At 37.8% G+C, this 13,965-nt stretch overlaps 1 protein-coding gene across 3 annotated transcripts in view; it reads right to left on the bottom strand.

Moving 5' to 3' along the window:
* LOC131131935 (C-myc promoter-binding protein-like) overlaps positions 1–13,965 on the bottom strand; it is a 36,629-nt gene that overhangs the window by 17,507 nt on the left and 5,157 nt on the right. For 2 of the 3 annotated variants that reach the window (XM_078793172.1, XM_078793175.1), the window contains exons 2-10: positions 10,828–11,158; positions 9,282–9,528; positions 9,126–9,195; positions 6,716–6,885; positions 3,377–3,672; positions 3,127–3,193; positions 2,951–3,009; positions 2,713–2,857; positions 1,196–1,371 (exon numbers count right to left, since the gene is read on the bottom strand). In XM_078793172.1, the coding sequence (XP_078649298.1) occupies positions 1,196–1,371; positions 2,713–2,857; positions 2,951–3,009; positions 3,127–3,193; positions 3,377–3,672; positions 6,716–6,885; positions 9,126–9,195; positions 9,282–9,528; positions 10,828–11,135 (1,538 nt within the window). In that variant the 5' untranslated portion in view covers positions 11,136–11,158. Of the gene's footprint in view, positions 1–1,195; positions 1,372–2,712; positions 2,858–2,950; positions 3,010–3,126; positions 3,194–3,376; positions 3,673–6,715; positions 6,886–9,125; positions 9,196–9,281; positions 9,529–10,827; positions 11,205–13,965 lie in introns of those variants that run through there. The other variant, XM_078793173.1, reaches the window with a different exon arrangement.

Here is a 13,965-nt window from a genome sequence, read left to right as displayed (position 1 = left end):
GTCCGCGAGGGAACCTTAGCGAGGCCAGTAAAAACATGCACTACAGTTGGGCCTGGGAGAGTTCATACCGCCCCTGGTTATGGGCCTGGGAGAGTTCATACCGCCCTGGTTATGGCTGCCCAACTAAGCCCATCAAAAAAACAGAAAATTGCTTTTACATTTCCTTTTAAACTTCAAAATAAATACATTAAAATCTACTTAGTTGGCCAAGGAGGAAATAAAAAATGGAAATTTAAATTTTTTACTACTGACACAGCTTATAATAATTAGTACAGTGGAACCTTGGTTAGCGTACGCCCTGATTAGTGTTTTTATAGTAAATTAGCAATGTACGATGTAAAAGTGTCATCGTAAATGTGTCCGCGAGGGAACCTTAGCATGGTAACTTGAAATTTTACAGCAAAATTTTGCCTCGGTTTTCATACATAATAATAATAATAATAATAATAATAATAATACATTTTATTTGTACAGCGCTTTTCAGAGTACTCAAAGACGCTTTACAGTAGAGAAAAATAAATAAAAATAGAGTTTAGTAAAAAAACAGAATAAAAGATGCATTAAAATACAATATCCAAACATTCATTCAGAGCTAAAACACGGCTAAATGTTACAATGCTACATGTTCTGGTTAGAGTACAATACCGCACGTGTCTCGTCATGTTATTAATAAATACACCGCGCGAGCCCAACTGTGTTCCCGGTGTATTTTTAATGAAAAAACTGAAGACATGGAAACAGTAACCGAAAGTCTGCCCTGTCATGTGTCTATGATGTCATCAGCAGTTGCCTCATTGCCACAAGTCGTTAACAAATTTTTATAGTTTTACTTGCACAAAACAATTCTAAATGCATATAAAATCATAAATGAAAGTGATAAATGAGCATTTAAGGTTACTTTTACTTTCATTTGAGACCTGATTGTTACCGAAGACACAATATGGCAGCGACCCGGACACCACCTTCTTGTTTTGCCATGAGTTTTTTTTTTTTTTTAAACAAAAAAAAAACAAAACAATGGTGCTTCTTACCTTCTTTGCCATGAATTAACTTTCTCTGGCTCCGTTTTGCGTTATTTTGAACACGAGTGGTTAGCACGTAGGCTAGCATGCAGGTTAGCATGTAAGACATCAACACCACTATGTACATATGTACAATACTTTGTTTTTTTATATTCAGTATATAGTGCACTCACTGGAATACGGTGCTGGTATCCAGGTCCACACAGCTCACATCGGGCGGGGGGTCATACAGTTCAAAGTAGCGGGAGTCCACCCCGACAATGAACGGGCACGGGGCGCTCAATACATCAGCCAGCGCCAGTGGGCACAGAGGAATATACGGGCACGGCCAGTGGAAGGGGAAGATCATCTGAAGGTTACAAAACAGATGTGTTTGTATGAAATTAAACATCAAAGTATGATGTTAATTAATTCATCTTCAAACAGCTAAAATGATGCAGAAGGCTAAAATAACCAATTAGCTAAAAATGTCATCCAATATTTATAAATATGATATATGAAATATGATCTCAGGGAAGAAGTACATTTAAAACACTTCTATGCTAGGACTACGTTAAAAAGCATTTCAGAAAAGAAAAAAAAAACGTTAAACTATATTAGGAAAGCAGGAAGTGAACAAATGCGAAATACATCAAATAAAATATATAATATATATTATGTAATATAATTAAAATTAATAAAAATGTATAAAATACATTTTAAAAAACAAAAAAACCCTTAAACTATATTAGGAAAGCAGGAAGTGAACAAATGCAAAATACATAAAATACATAATATATTTTATAAAATATAAATTAAAAAAATGAATAAATAAAATTAATAAAATACATTTAAAAAAAACTAAAAAAATTTAAACTATATAAGGAAAGCAGGAAGTGAACAAATGTAAAATACATAAAATAAAATAGCATATATTATGAAATATAACAAAATTAATAAAATACATAAAAAAAACAAAAAACATTAAACTATATTAGGAAAGCAGTGAACAAAATGCAAAATACATAAAATAAAATATATAATATATGTTATAAAATATGAATTAAAAAATTAAAATAAAAATTAATACAATACATAAAAAACTTATATTAAAAAAACTATATTAGGAAAGCAGGAAGTGAACAAATGCAAAATACATAAAATAAAATATATAATAAATATTATAAAATATGAATTAAAAAATTTATACATGAAAATTAATAAAATACATTTAAAAACAAAAAACAATAACTATATTAGGAAAGCAGGAAGTGAACAAATGCAAAATACATAAAATAAAATATATAATAAATATTATAAAATATGAATTAAAAAATTTAAACATGAAAATTAATAAAATACATTTAAAAAACAAAAAACAATAACTATATTAGGAATGCAGGAATATATATCATAAAATATACATAAAAATTTAAAACATTAAAATAAAAATTAATAAAATACATTTTAAAAAACAAAAATACTTAAGTTATATTAGGAAAGCAGGAAGTGAACAAATGTAAGAGTTAGTGATTGTAAAAGTACCAGATGGAGGGGTAGGATTTAATAAGCTTTGCTTCTTCCTACTCCTTTTGGACATGTGGAACTGTGAACTGATTATGCGATGCGTTCAATTGTAATCTGATGCACGTTCAAATGAAATGAAACACCATTACCGTTACCATGACGATGTCACAACGTAGCAACTCACCGATACCAAAGCTTCAGTAACGCTGGTCAGTACGGCAGGTCGTAACGAATGGACCAGAATCTTCTGTTCGGTGACAGCAAACACCAGAAGAGTGACAGCGTTCGCTGGTCCCAGGTTCTGGAGCAATGTGGAAAATCGTCCACCACTTTTTAAAAAAAAAAAAAAAAAAAAAAAAAAATTGCACATTTAATCAAATTCATAGAGCAACAGTTCCCCGAAAACTCTTTAGGACTTGTACCTGAGTGGTAAAGGAGAAGACACCGGCTGGCTCAACATCAGGCTATCATGAGGGGAAAGCTGGGCAAAAGGCAAAAAAAATCGTCAGTTATAATAATAACAATAATAATAATAATAATAATAATAATAATAATAATACATAGCTATAACACGCATCCTTGGGCGGGCAAAGCTTACCTGCACTAGGATGCGAGGCCTCTGAGAGGAAGGGAAGGGAACTTTGTGCATAAAATGAGAAATGTGCCTGAGAAAAACAAATTCACATCTGAGTCCAATTATGAGCATGTAGATTAGATATATTCATCACGCAGCACATTAACAGGACAATGTGAAACTAATATAAGGGGATAACTTTGATTACTTAAAAATGTTTATTGTAAGAATGCAATGTTTCATAACCAAATATGAAATATTTCATGGATCTCACTTCTCAATGGGGAGGGCATGCGGACCGGAGATGGAATAGCGGTAGAGGAAGGTGAGGAACTTTCGGAAAGCGTCAAAAAACGGCCAGTGAGAAAGCAGGCAGATGCATTTGTTGGTGTAAACGGAGGAGCAGGCGGCGGAAGGTGCGGCGTTTGTGACGTCGGACGGGCTGTTGCAGTGGTGGTGGGGGGAGGGTTTGCGCGCATCCGTGTCGGGGAGGCCCAGCCGGGTGCGCTGTCCATCAGTCAGAGACTCTGGAGGGTAGGGCTCATAGAACTGTATGGCGGCGCCGTATACCTGAAACCACGAGATACGTACAGGGGGGGGGGGTTGGATGAACAGATCGTGACCGTCAGAGTGTAATACGACCATCGCATCAATGCAGTGACATCATTTCCTTCCTTAACCGTTCGATTTCTGGTATCATGTCTTATGTTATGTCGGTTTTGAGCCATGTATTAAATCAGTTATAAAATACACTCAAAATAATAACCTTCTTAGGCTTCCTCATCCATGAAAATGTTGGTTTTGGAGGCCTTTTTTTTCTCCATTTAAATTTCCAAAAATACTAAAAATGAACCTCAAAAGAATCATATTCATAAATTGAATTATTTTCTTACCTGGCTATTACTGAGAGCTATAGAACATATCTCTTAAATCAATTAGTTGTAATTATATTCTTATTTTAGTATTAATCACTAAAGAAACGTATATATGGCATGGGGTCTCAAACACGCGGCCCGCGGGCCAAATGTGGCCCGCAGGACACTAGTTTGAGGCCCCCCGCCTTGTCAGTGCGGCCCCGCGCAAGTTTGATACGGATGCCGTATGGTATCATGTACCCAGAAAAAAAATTATTACGTTTGATTCATGTTCATGATAAAGCAGGGGTCTCAAACACCCGGCCCCGCGGGCCAAATGTGGCCCGCAGGACACTAGTTTGAGGCCCCCGCCTGGTATCATGTACCCAGAAAAAAAATTATTACATTTGATTCATGTTCATGTTAAAGCAGGGGTCTCAAACACGCGGCCCCGCGGGCCAAATGTGGCCCGCAGGACACTAATTTGAGGCCCCCCGCCTTGTTAGTGCGGCCCCGCGCAAGTTTGATACGGATGCCGTATGGTATCATGTACCCAGAAAAAAAATCATTACGTTTGATTCATGTTCATGTTAAAGCAGGGGTCTCAAACACGCGGCCCCCCGGGCCAAATGTGGCCCGCAGGACACCAGTTTGAGGCCCCCGCCTGGTATCATGTACCCAGAAAAAAACTTATTACATTTGATTCATGTTCATGATAAAGCAGGGGTCTCAAACACGCGGCCCCGCGGGCCAAATGTGGCCCGCAGGACACTAATTTGAGGCCCCCCGCCTTGTTAGTGCGGCCCCGCGCAAGTTTGATACGGATGCCGTATGGTATCATGTACCCAGAAAAAAAATCATTACGTTTGATTCATGTTCATGTTAAAGCAGGGGTCTCAAACACGCGGCCCCCCGGGCCAAATGTGGCCCGCAGGACACTAGTTTGAGGCCCCCGCCTGGTATCATGTACCCAGAAAAAAACTTATTACATTTGATTCATGTTCATGATAAAGCAGGGGTCTCAAACACGCGGCCCCGCGGGCCAAATGTGGCCCGCAGGACACTAGTTTGAGGCCCCCCGCCTTGTCAGTGCGGCCCCGCGCAAGTTTGATACGGATGCCGTATGGTATCATGTACCCAGAAAAAAAATTATTACGTTTGATTCATGTTCATGATAAAGCAGGGGTCTCAAACACCCGGCCCCGCGGGCCAAATGTGGCCCGCAGGACACTAGTTTGAGGCCCCCGCCTGGTATCATGTACCCAGAAAAAAACTTATTACATTTGATTCATGTTCATGATAAAGCAGGGGTCTCAAACACGCGGCCCCGCGGGCCAAATGTGGCCCGCAGGACACTAGTTTGAGGCCCCCCGCCTTGTCAGTGCGGCCCCGCGCAAGTTTGATACGGATGCCGTATGGTATCATGTACCCAGAAAAAAAATTATTACGTTTGATTCATGTTCATGATAAAGCAGGGGTCTCAAACACCCGGCCCCGCGGGCCAAATGTGGCCCGCAGGACACTAGTTTGAGGCCCCCGCCTGGTATCATGTACCCAGAAAAAAATTTACATTTGATTCATGTTCATGATAAAGCAGTGGTCTCAAACACGCGGCCCGCGGGCCAAATGTGGCCCGCAGGACACGAGTTTGAGGCCCCCGCCTTGTCAGTGCGGCCCCGCGCAAGTTTGATACGGATGCCGTATGGTATCATGTACCCAGAAAAAAAATCATTACGTTTGATTCATGTTAATGTTAAAGCAGGGGTCTCAAACACGCGGCCCGCGGGCCAAATGTGGCCCGCAGGACACCAGTTTGAGGCCCCCGCCTGGTATCATGTACCCAGAAAAAAAATTATTACATTTGATTCATGTTCATGATAAAGCAGGGGTCTCAAACACGCGGCCAAATGTGGCCCGCAGGACACTAGTTTGAGGCCCCCGCCTTGTTAGTGCGGCCCCGCGCAAGTTTGATACGGATGCTGTATGGTATCATGTACCCAGATAAAAAATTATTACGTTTGATTCATGTTCATGTTAAAGCAGGGGTCTCAAACACGCGGCCCGGACACTACTTTGAGGCCCCCGCCTTGATATGAAAGTTTAATGTTAGCGCGGCCCGCGCAAGTTTGATACGGATGCTGTATGGTATCATGTACCCAGAAAAAAAATATTTTACGTTTGATTCATGTTCATGTTAAAGGTTAAATATCCTCCCTATCCGTGTGGAAGTGCTAAGTTTTTGGCTATTTAAGTTGAAAGGAAATAACTTGAAGGCTACCGTTTAGGTCGCTAGCTCTCTAGTTTGCGAGTTAGCATGTGTCTCAAGACCCTGGGGTGAGCTAACAATAGCTGTTTTTTTTTTTTTTTTTACTTTTAAACAGGAATATCACAAGTACTAAAATTTAAGGACACTTTTCAGATTATATTTTATTCTTTTTTTTTTTTAGGGCAAATACTTTTTAATGGACATCTGCCACCGATACACATGTAAATATGCCAGACTAAAATGAATTTAATAAATTTAAAATAAATAATTTTATTGAATTTAACCAACAAAACACTCAGGATAGAAATGATTTTACCCTTATCATGGCAACCAATCAATGTCTCTCAAAATATATATATATATAATAATGTATATATATATAATAAGGTATTCTGTAGGTTCATTTCCGTTGTAGGGGTCTAACAGTGAGTGGCAGCCTTTTGCTGGTTTGAAAGAAAAAAGTGTGAACCCAGAACCCAGAACTCCACCCTACCTTCTCTCCAGAGGCTCCAGTTAGGACAAAAGTAGAGAAAACAGGCAGGGAGTATTTGGCGTTGATTGGCCAACACTCGATTGTGGCTCCCATGGGGAGGCAGAAGAGAGGAACAGATTCTGGCAGTGGGAAAGACTCGTAGTTCTCTTCTGGATATCTGCAGAATAATCCTGAGTGGGACACAAATACAACAAAAAGTCATTATATGCATATTCATTATATGCATTAATTCCTATATAATACTAAAAATGCACTCAGTTCAACTAGAAAAAACGACTGGAGAACCTAAAAATAAAACATCTGTATAATGACATACTTCATCAAAATACATAGTCAAAATGTGATGAGAAAAATGACAGCTCTCTCGAGGCAACAAACCGCTGTATCGTGACAAAAAAGAAAAAATATTCACGCTTCAGTGTTTAACTTCATGATGTCCATGGCAACTAAATTATGGCCAACTGCCCGTATCCAAGCCTAAACATATACGGTTTTATCCGTTGAATAAAGCCTATCATTAGTCAAAATATATGCATACAGTATAATCAAATTAGAGGTAATCTTGGTCCAAATTATGCATTTTCAATCCTAAAAATGATGTCGTTATTGAGTGTGGTTAGCAATGTGGAGACTAGCCGAGTTGTGGCTGACAGCAGCTCCTGTGTGAATATGATAACTACCGTGGTAACATTACTCCTCACATTCACTAAAGGCCAAAAATGCATCATTAGGTAGGAAAAAAAAAAAAACATACATAAGTCGCTCCGGAGTATAAGTCGTATTTTTTGCGGTTAATTTTTTTCTTACTACCGTATTTTCCGGACTATAAGTCGTTCCGGAGTATAAGTCGCACAAGGCCAAAAACGCATAATTAGGAAGAAAAAAAACATACATAAGTCGCATTTTTTGCGGTTAATTTTTTTTTAACTACAGTATTTTCTGGACTATAAGTCGCTCCTTAGTATAAGTCGCACAAGGCCAAGAATGCATAATTAGGTAGAAAAAAAAACATACATAAGTCGCATTTTTTGCGGTTAATTTTTTTTTAACTACGGTATTTTCTGGACTATAAGTCGCTCCTTAGTATAAGTCGCACAAGGCCAAGAATGCATAATTAGGTAGAAAAAAAAACATACATAAGTCGCATTTTTTGCGGGTAATTTATTTTTAACTACCGTATTTTCCGGACTATAAGTCGCTCCGGAGTATAAGTCTCACAAGGCCAAGAATGCATAATCAGGGAGAAAAAAACATACATAAGTCGCGCTGGAGTATAAGTCGCATTTTTTGTGGGTAATTTATTTTTAACTACTGTATTTGCCGGAGTATACGTCGTTCCGGAGTATAAGTCGCACAATGCTAAGAATGCATAATTAGGGAGAAAAAAAAAACATACGTACATAAGTCGCGCTGGAGTATAAGTCGCATTTTTTGCGGTTAATTTTTTTTTTTACTACCGTATTTTCCGGACAATATGTCGTTTCGGAGTATAAGTCGCACAATGCTAAGAATGCATAATTAGGGAGAAAAAAAAACATACATAAGTCGCGCTGGAGTATAAGTCGCATTTTAACTACATTATGTCATTGGATGGTCATATCACCTCGTAATTCGGTAAGTGAAAAAAATAAAATAAAATAAAAAATTTAAAAAATCAAAAAAAGAAAAGATTTTTTTTATTATATTAGGAAAGCAGGAAGTGAACAAATGTAATTAATGAAATGAAATTAGGTACCGTACCGGCAATTCAATTGTCACCAAATGTCAAATTTCAAGTTTCGACCGGTAAATTGAGAGTCAAATATGGCGATCGTATGACTGCAGATGCGACGCTGATCCACTTGTTGATTTCACTCAAGACCCAGAGATGAAAAATTAAAATTAAAAAATTGACAAAAAAATAAAAACTTAAACTTAAATTTAAATAAAAATTAGGAAAAAAAAACAAAAAATGTCAAAAAAAAAAGTACAAAAAAAACAAACTATACTAGGAAAGCAGGAAGTGAACAAATGTAACAGTTACTGACAAAATGACATATATGATAATGACAATACTGACAAAAAAATAAATAAATTAAAATTAAAAAATTGACAAAAAAATAAAATAAAAACTTCAACTTAAATAAAAATTAGAAAAAAAAACAAAAAATGTCAAAAAAATTTTTTACAAAAAAAACTAGGAAAGCAGGAAGTGGACAAATGTAACAGTTACTGATTGTAAAAGTACCAGATGGGGTAGGATTGAATAAGCTTTGCTTCTTCCTACTCCTTTTGGACATGTGGAACTGGGAACTGATTATGTGATGCGTTCAATTGTAATCTGATGCATGTTGAAATGAAATTCAACCATTAGCATTAGCATATTCTCCCAACAACTTGGGAGTATTTGCAATCTGTGTGGAAGGTCTACCTGCTTTATATGCTATGGAGTTGGTTTTGGTCACGGACTTCTTATAACACAAGTACACAGAGGAGCCCCACTGAAAACAGAAACAGGAAAAAGTGAGTCTATGCCGGGAACCCTGTTTTTTTTTTTTTTTTGAGGGGGGGGTGTTGGGGGTCTCACCAAAGTGCTGTTGAGATTCCTCTCCACCTTGCAGAAGGTGTGCGGAGGAGTCTCTCCTTTGCTTGGGATGATGATACAGATGTCGGTGACGGCCAGAGCGGCTCGTGGTTGGCTCTCGGGCGCCCGCTGGTACGTGACGTAGATACGCTGGGAGGAGTTCCCGCTGATGTTGGCCGGGCGACCTGAAGGCGTGGTCTGGATGAGGTGGCAGCCCTGCTTCAGACGCTCCTTCCACTCGAAGAGGACGCTGTTGGAACGAGCAGAAAGGACAAGTCAGTCAAAGAAGACAAATAATTGTCCATAGGTATGAATGTAAGAGTGTGAATGGTTGTTTGTCTATATGTGCCCTGTGATTGGCTGGCCACCAGTCCAGGGTGTACCCCCCCACTACAGTCGTCCCTTTACATTGGCTATGACAAACCTTGCATGACATGAGATAGAGTGCAAAAGGTTGTCTTCTCATTTAGTGTGGAAGTGTTTTTTTTTTTTTTTTTGCTTCTTTGTCCCTCGACCTCACTTCATTTGAAATCCTTTTCTGATCTTAGAATAAGTTATTTGGAGGCTAACTGGTTAGCTTAGTAGGTGGCTATGCTAGCAGTGTTGATCCTGTTGCCTGTGCAATGTGATGTAAACAAAGAATAATAGTGTAAAAGTGACTTTTGGAGTGTTATTCAGGGCTCTAATAATGTTAGCGGGCAGGCCACACAGCTAGGAGACCCGGGTTCAATTCCACCCTCGGATATCTCTGTGTGGAGTTTGCATGTTCTCCCCCCCGTGCATGCGTGGGTTTTCTCCGGGTACTCCGGTTTCCTCCCACATTCCAAAAAAAACATGCTAGGTTAATTAGCGACTCCAAATTGTCCATAGGTATGAATGTGAGTGTGAATGGTTGTTTGTCTATATGTGCCCTGTGATTGGCTGGCCACCAGTCCAGGGTGTACCCCCACCCTACAGTCGTACCTCTACATTGGCTATGACAAACATTGCATGACATGAGATCGAGTGCAAAAGGTTGTCCTCTCATTTAGTGTGGAAGTGGTAAATTTTTTGCTTCTTTGTCCATTGACCTCACTTCATTTGAAATACTTTTTTGATCTTAGAATTTATTAGAAGTTATTTGGAGGCTAACCGGTTAGCTTAGTAGGCGGCTATGCTAGCAGTGTCGATCCTGTTGCCTGCACAATGTGATGTAAACAAAGAATAATAGTGTAAAAGTGACTTTTGTAGTGTTATTCAGGGCTCTAATAATGTTAGCGGGCAGGCCACACAGCTAGGAGACCCGGGTTCAATTCCACCCTCGGATATCTCTGTGTGGAGTTTGCGTGTTCTCCCCCCCGTGCATGCGTGGGTTTTCTCCGGGTACTCCGGTTCCCTCCAACATTCCAAAAACATGCTAGGTTAATTAGCGACTCCAAATTGTCCATAGGTATGAATGTGAGTGTGAATGGTTGTTTGTCTATATGTGCCCTGTGATTGGCTGGCCACCAGTCCAGGGTGTACCCCGCCCAGCTGGGATATGCTCCGGCATTTTTTTTTCCCCACTTACCCCAAGTCAGTGAGCGGTGGCTTGTCACAACCTCGCCTATAGCACAGGAAGACCTGGGGTGCCATGAGCCCCCCATTATTAAAGTCGGCCGAATGTCCGTTTGGTGTGGTCTCAATGCACGTGAACCCCGGGGGCACCTCATCGCCCATCGAGCGGATCACCACAGCCACGTCGGTGACGGGCGCCTTGGGCTTGGCGGTTTTGTGGCAGGCGTCATCAAAGTGGATCTCCCGGTCCAAAGGCTTGGATGAATCCGTGAGTCCCGCCACCACAAAGTAGTCAGCTACACGAGGGCCTTTGTCCTCCATCTTTTCCCATTCCCGCCAAGCGCCTGGAATGCATAAGACGGATATTTCATACAGCAAGAGAGACCTATGAGGACTTTTGGACTGCAGAAAAAGTTTATGCTGCACACGTCGGGAATCGGGATCTCAAATGTAATTGTAATGGTAATGGTTGAATTTCATTTGAACATGCATCAGATTACAATTGAACGCATCACATAATCAGTTCCCAGTTCCACATGTCCAAAAGGAGTAGGAAGAAGCAAAGCTTATTAAATCCTACCCCTCCATCTGGTACTTTTACATTTGTTCACTTCCTGCTTTCCTAATATAATTTAAGTGATTTATTTATTTTATTGTACTTTTTATTTTAGTTTCACTTTAGTTTCACTTTAGTTTCACTTTTATTTCACTTTTATTTCACTTTCATTTTACTTTCATTTTATATTTTACTTTTTTATTTTAGTTTTATTTTATTTTACTTTTATTTTATTTTACTTTTTATTTTAGTTTCATTTTAGTTTTATTTTATTTTACTTTTTATTTGTTTCATTTTAGTTTCATTTTAGTTTTTGTTATATTTTACTTTTTTATTTTACTTTAGTTTCATTTTAGTTTCATTTTAGTTTCATTTTAGTTTCATTTTAGTTTTATTTTATATTTTACTTTTTTATTTTAGTTTTATTTTACTTTTTATTTTAGTTTCATTTTAGTTTTATTTAACTTTTTATTTTAGTTTTATTTTATTTTACTTTTTATTTTAGTTTTATCAACTGCTTGTATTGTTTCCTGAATTGGCTCATCGTTGCGCATTGTTTAAGGGTCTTACTCAATCCATCCCATAGTTTGATTCCACATACTGAAATGCTATGGCTAGCATAACGTAGTCCTAGCATAGAAGTGTTTCAGATTTAGTTCTTCCCTGAGATCATATTTCTCCTCTCTTGTAGAGAAGTATTAGATGACATTTTTAGCTAATTGCTTATTTTTAGCCTTATGCTAGCCTTATTATTTTAGCTGTTTGAAGATGAACTATATCAGCAAGTTGAAGTATTTGTGATTTTAGAAATAAGGAGTTAGTATGTTCTCTGTAGGCGGCATTATGAATTATCCTTACTGACCAAATGTAAGCAAGAAAATTGTTTTATTTATTTATTTAATTTTAGCCGAATGGTGCAGCGTTACGGCATAAACACAAAGAAGAGACATGCCACACACACACGACAACGTCAAGGACTTTTTTTTTTTACAAAGCACGTCCAACCTTTGAAATGCTCAAGTCGTAAAGAAGAAATACATCTGCTGTTTTACGGCGCTGTGGTGTTTTTCATTTTGCTGCTTTTTTTGCGGCCGGAGTTATTGTTTGCGACAGGATGGAGTTGAAAGTGTCTCGGATTAAAAATGAACTTAACGACCTCGGCGCTTTGCTCATCGTGAAGTCACGCAAAACGTAGCTTCGCTCTAAGTTCAAAAATTTATACGGTCCCATTAAAGTCCTTGACAAAGCGACTGCGCACATTATCAAGCTGACCATGAAACAGAGATAAGAAATAAAAATATTGACAAAAAAAATAAAAACTTAAATTAAATTTAAATAAAAATTAGAAAAAAAACAAAAAAAATCTAAAAAAAAATTACAAAAAAACAAACTATTAGGAAAGCAGGAAGTGAACAAATGTTAACAGTTAGTGATTGTAAAAGTACCAGATGGAGGGGTAGGATTTAATAAGCTTTGCCTCTTCCTACTCCTTTTGGACATGTGGAACGCTGAAATTAGGTATCGTACCGGCGATTGAATTGTCACCAAATGTCAAATTGACAAAAAATAAAATGAAAACTTAAATTAAATTTAAATAAAAATTAGAAAAAAAACAAAAAAAATCAAAAAAAAAATTACAAAAAAACAAACTATTAGGAAAGCAGGAAGTGAACAAATGTTAACAGTTAGTGATTGTAAAAGTACCAGGTGGAGGGGTAGGATTTAATAAGCTTTGCTTCTTCCTACTCCTTTTGGACATGTGGAACGCTGAAATTAGGTATCGTACCGGCGATTGAATTGTCACCAAATGTCAAATTGACAAAAAATAAAATGAAAACTTAAATTAAATTTAAATAAAAATTAGAAAAAAAAAACAAAAAAATTCTAAAAAAAAATTACAAAAAAACAAACTATTAGGAAAGCAGGAAGTGAACAAATGTAACAGTTACTGATTGTAAAAGTACCAGATGGAGGGGTAGGATTTAATAAGCTTTGCTTCTTCCTACTCCTTTTGGACATGTGGAACGCTGAAATTAGGTATCGTACCGGCGATTCAATTGTCACCAAATGTCAAATTGACAAAAAAATTAAAATAAAAACTTAAATTAAATTTAAATAAAAATTAGAAAAAAACCCCAAAAAAATCTAAAAAAAATTTACAAAAAATAAAAAACTATAAGGAAAGCAGGAAGTGAACAAATGTAACAGTTACTGATTGTAAAAGTACCAGATGGAGGGGTAGGATTTAATAAGCTTTGCTTCTTCCTACTCCTTTTGGACATGTGGAACTGGGAACTGATTATGTGATGCATTCAATTGTAATCTGATGCATGTTCAAATGAAATTATTACCATAAATATGCAACAATATTTGGAATCCAACTATGACACAAAAGTAAAATACTCAGATCAGATATAATTTGTATGCTTTAGCCACCCAAAGACCATTTCATTGGAAACAGATTTGGGAAGCACGTCTACCCAATTGTATTCCTAATTCCAGAGGACGTCTACAATTCCAAACATGTTGAGTAAGAGGGTGTGGGGCGCAGCGTTTCATTAGCGAGGCGTCCTGTGCTGTGCTGCCTACTCCATT

Source organism: Doryrhamphus excisus, linkage group LG1 (assembly GCF_037039965.1).
Source record: "Doryrhamphus excisus strain RoL-2023G ecotype Guam linkage group LG1, RoL_Dexc_Guam_v1.1, whole genome shotgun sequence".
NCBI lineage: Eukaryota > Metazoa > Chordata > Actinopteri > Syngnathiformes > Syngnathidae > Doryrhamphus > Doryrhamphus excisus.
Note: the sequence above shows the minus strand (reverse complement) of the source record. Positions and strands in the feature narration are given on the sequence as shown.